This window comes from Nematolebias whitei, chromosome 4 (genome assembly GCF_014905685.2).
Source record: "Nematolebias whitei isolate Nwh7 chromosome 4, NemWhi1, whole genome shotgun sequence".
NCBI lineage: Eukaryota > Metazoa > Chordata > Actinopteri > Cyprinodontiformes > Rivulidae > Nematolebias > Nematolebias whitei.
In genome coordinates this window covers 1203923-1209069 of record NC_056501.1, presented here as the reverse complement: position 1 = coordinate 1209069, position 5147 = coordinate 1203923, and the positions used below count along the sequence as shown (strand labels likewise).

The following is a 5147-nucleotide window of genomic DNA, read 5'->3' as shown; positions in this document are numbered from 1 at the left end:
TCATTATTAACATCTAATTGACATCACTTATCATTATTAACATCTAACTAACATCACTTATCATTATTAACATCTAATTAACATCACTTATCATTATTAACATCTAATTAACGTTACCAGCACAGTAAAGGGTTTTCCATTTTCTGATTTTACTTTTAAACATATAGATGAGGAGCGTCTTTAAAATATATCTTTAGCCAATCAAACACTTGAAACTGTGAACTTACTGATTTTATTAAGCTATGAGTTAACAAACGATTATTGCTAGACTAGAGTTTTTGGATTTTTACATGTACTGAAATGATTATAGAACACTGTTTTGACATTAAAAATATTTATAGGTTGTGTTTACAATGCTAATCAATTATTGATGTGATTATATCTAAAGATAAGTCTTGGGGATTTTTGAACGATTACTTTGAACAATTACTATTTAAGGATAAAAAGCAATATTAAGTAGAGTTACAAATTTCTTATCTGTTAATTAATTCCAAAACTGATTAATTGAATGTGGGAGAAGAAAATTAAAATTTTTATGTGAAACTAAAAGGGTTTTTAGAGTGAACTTCTTGGTGTTATAACTAAATGGACCTTCCTAGGAGTGTGTTACAACCTAACGGGGAGGAAGTCAAACACGGGTGAATCCATCCAGCCATTATCTTTACCCGCTTATTCCATTTTGGGTCACGGGGGTCGCTGGTGCCCATGTCCAGCAATCACTGTGCGAGGGGCGGGGGACACCCTGGACAGGTCTCCAGTCCATCACAGGGACACATAGAGACAAACGAGACAAACAACCATTCACTCTCTCTCTCACACCTAGGGACAATTTAGAGTTACCAATCAGCCTAACATGCATGTTTTTGGTCTGTGGGAGGAAACCGGAGTACCCGGAGAAAACCCACGCATGCACGGAGAGAACATGCAAACTCCACCCAGAAAGGCCCCTGGACCGGGGTTTGAACCAGGGACCTGCTCGCTGAGAGGCAGCAGCTCTACCAGTTGCACCACCGTGCTGCTGCACGCAGGTGAATATAACAGGAAATTTAACAGATAATATAAAGCTAAGTTGTGGGTAAATTTTAACAAAGTACAGATGTGCACTTAGAATTGTGGTTAATTTGAATGTTGAACTCAACATTAATTGGGTGACAGGTCTTCTCAAACTAATTTGAGACATGAGATGATTGATGGACTGATTAATTTTGGGGTGGGTTAGATATTAACGTTTACAGTTTATTTACAGTATTATGGAGCTTTATGATTTTTTTCCTTAAAATTAACATGGTTGAACAAGATACTTTTTGCATGGTACTTAGTTAAGAATTATCTTTTAATGATTACTTGATGATTTGTTTATTTAATGACTATTTAATGTGTGAAGACATGAATTAGAATGTTTTTCTAATTAGTTTCAAGAGGAGATCGTGATGAAATAACTTCACTAGATGGTGTTCAGTGGTCAGTTTAAGATTAAAATCAGACACCACTCTGAGCAGCAGGACCACACTGTCCACAGAACAACTGTGTCAACTCTTGAAACTGTGCCTGCAGTCAACCTACTTCACATATGGGGAGCAATATTATAGGCAGAAACATGGGTGTGCTATGGGGTCTCCAGTTTCTCCTATTGTTGCCAACCTGTACATGGAGGAGGTAGAAAAGAGAGCCTTGACGTCCTTTTCAGGGACACCACCAAGTCATTGGTTCAGGTATGTTGACGACACCTGGGTTAAAATCAAATCTCAGGAAGTCCAACATTTTACTGACCACATCAACTCTGTGGATAAATACATCAAGTTCACACGAGAAGATGTAAAAAATGGCAGGTTGGCTTTCTTGGACTGTGAGGTCTCAGTCTCTGATAGAGGACATTTACAAACTGAGGTGTACCACAAACCCACACACACAGACCAGTATTTGCAGTTTGACTCCCATCACCCTTTGGAGCACAAGTTAGGAGTCATCAGGACTCTGTACCACAGAGCAGACAGCGTCCCCACTAGCTCGGGAGCCAGGCAGAAGGAGAAATCCCACACAAGACAGGCTCTAGAGCAATGTGGATATCCTAACTGGGCCTTCCTGAAAGAAGAAACCCAAACAGGACTCCAGTCAGCCATCAGGTGAAAAGGAGGAACCCAGACCCAGACCAGTGGTCATTCCATATGTTGAGGGAGTATCAGAGAAACTGAGACGTTTATTTTCTAAACATAACGTCCCAGTGGCTTTTAAACCCCAAAATACATTAAAGACTGGTTCATCCCAAAGATCCAGTCCCCCGGCACAAACAGAGTAATGTTGTGTATGTTGTTCAGTGTCAGGAGGGTGATCAGTCTTACATCGGGGAAACTAAACTAAAGGAGTAGTTTACATTCACCCAGAGGAAAAATGATTGCTTGCTTATCTGGCGGTATTGAACTCAGAGTTTATTCGAGGGAACCCCTTTGGGGCCCCTCAACCAGGGGGAGTTGTTGGATATTTCTTATCTAGACTGGTCCTGGGGTTTTGATCTGCTCAGAGATGGGATTATAATGAAATTATGACCCGGTTCTGACTGGGTTAAACTGGGCCAGCAACTCTAAAAAGAGTCTCCCTGGGATTTCAATATCAGTCAAGGAATAGTTTAATCTGCTTGCCACATCACGTAGAAAGGCCTTTTGAAGGACCGTCATATTTCCTAACACGTCAGAACCACATAAGATCCATTGAGATCACACTTAGTCACGCCCCCTCATACACTGACAGGTTGAGCTCCCCTTCTGCGAAGGAGGAGTCCAGGACCCTATAAATGAGTAATGACACTGGACATTGGGGCTCTTCCGGGTCTGAACGTGTCACAGACCTTAGAGTCCAGTGCTGTAAATTGTAACCTTTTCCTGCCTTGATTTTAATATACAGTAATTGATAAAACTTAATTGATGTTTCCTTGATTTATTGATAATGAGAGTTGCCACTTCTGAGGGAGATTCGAGCCGAGGGGGAAGACGTGGGCTGGAGGTGGTTTCTGGGTCCAGTGGCCCGCAGCCAGCTCCCGTCTTTAACAAGTGGAAAACATCTTGTTCCCTCTCATGGAGAGAGTTTTGCTGAAAGAATATTCTAAGATATTTCATAACACCAGCACAAAGAAAATACCAAGATACAAGATGTTGGAGGAAATGTGGAGAAGATGGAGCTAATCACTTCCATGTGTTTTGGGATGGCTCATGCATCATACGCTACTGGCAGGATGGAAAGAATTGTATGGATAAAGTTTTGAAGACAAGTATTCCTTTTAACTCTCCTTTCTGATAAATCCTATAGTTAGGGTCGGCTTGGGTTTCCTGAGCTGTCCCTTAGTTCTGCTGCTATAGGCTTAGACTGCTGAGGACAAACTGACCACACTTTTCACTCTACTACTGTCTTTATTATATATATTATATTATATTATATATATTATATTATATTGCGCTGCTCCAGGTGGCTGCATGTTGGAGCAGCTCTGTTACTTTCATTCTGAGATTTTGCTTTTGGAAACTTTAATTCCTCTTTTTTCTGGATGTAAATCACATTTTTTGGATGATTGTTTCCTCTGGTATCTGATGATGAGCAGCTGGAAGGATTTTTACTGAAACTTTTTTAGTTTTGTACATTTGTTATGATGCGTGGGCAGCACGGTGGTGCAACTGGTAGAGCTGCTGTCTCTCAGCGAGCAGGTCCTTGGTTCAAACCCCGGTCCAGGGGCCTCTCTGGGTGGAGTTTGCATGTTCTCTCCGTGCATGCGTGGGTTTTCTCCGGGTGCTCCGGTTTCCTCCCACAGACCAAAAACATGCGTGTTAGGCTGATTGGTAACTCTAAATTGTCCCTAGGTGTGAATGAGAGAGTGAATGGTTGTTTGTCTCGTTTGTCTCTATGTGGCCCTGTGATGGACTTGCGACCCATCCAGGGTGTACCCCGCCCCTCGCACAGTGATTGCTGGACATGGGCACCAGCGACCCCCGTGACCCAAAATGGAATAAGCGGGTAAAGATAATGGATGGATGGTTATGATGCGTAACCATGGCAACGAGGCAGTATTCTACAACCAACAGCAGCTGGTTAACATCTCAAAAGCTCAAATAATATTTCAACTACAGCCCCAAATGAGTTGAAAAGGATGTTCTGTGGATGCATTCTCATCTACCTGCCAGCTGTGCTCGAGTGCCTGACCACTGAGATCCTGGAACTAGCAGGAAACACGGCTCGTGACTGCTTGCACTTTATGTTCTTACAATATCCTAACATAGCTGACGGAATATAAGACAAAAATTATAAAACCTTCTTCACTTATTTTCCCCCAACCAAAGCATCACATGACGGATGACGTCACGCCGATTAGTGTCAAGTTTAATTTAACAAACTAAAAATTCTTTAAGCAGGAAACATTTACGTAATTTGACTCAACAAATTGAACATTTTCTGAAAAGTTGACAGAAATTGATCAAACTCGTTTTGTGCGGCGGTCAATGTACTTCCGGTAACGAAATGAGCTAACTTTAAGCTAACGGAATTTTTTTAAATTAGCCCCAATGAATAAAAAATAAATGTATACCTTTACTAAAACTTCTAAGTTTTCTTTCTGTCGTGTCGTCACTCCAGCACATCTAGAGGTTAAAATGAATAAAAGGTTTAATTAAAAACCGGAAGCTGCGGCTACAACTGAGGCCACGCCCACCGCCGACCACACCTGTAATCAATTCACTCATCAAACATTTCGTTCATTGTTAGCAGTTTATACAAAATATCCAGCTGCACATGATGGTGGAATCTGTCACGACTAACTTTAAACAACATTTAGAGACAGATGTTCATGTTCTGACAGATGTTCATGTTCTGATTGACAGATGTTCATGTTCTGTCTGACAGATGTTCATGTTCTGACAGACGTTCATGTTCTGTCTGACAGATGTTCATGTTCTGTCTGACAGATGTTCATGTTCTGTATGACAGATGTTCATGTTCTGACAGACGTTCATGTTCTGTCTGACAGATGTTCATGTTCTGTCTGACAGATGTTCATGTTCTGACTGACAGATGTTCATGTTCTGACAGACGTTCATGTTCTGTCTGACAGATGTTCATGTTCTGTCTGACAGATGTTCATGTTCTGTCTGACAGATGTTCATGTTCTG

General features: G+C 41.1%; 1 protein-coding gene across 1 annotated transcript in view; it reads right to left on the bottom strand.

Moving 5' to 3' along the window:
* Positions 1-4605: 4605 nt before the first annotated feature.
* Positions 4606-5147, bottom strand: part of LOC119408613 (kelch-like protein 3) — a 52699-nt gene continuing 52157 nt past the window's right edge. The window contains exon 11 of the mRNA XM_037675459.1: positions 4606-4619. Coding sequence (XP_037531387.1) covers positions 4606-4619 — 14 coding nt within the window. The remainder of the gene's footprint in view (positions 4620-5147) is intronic.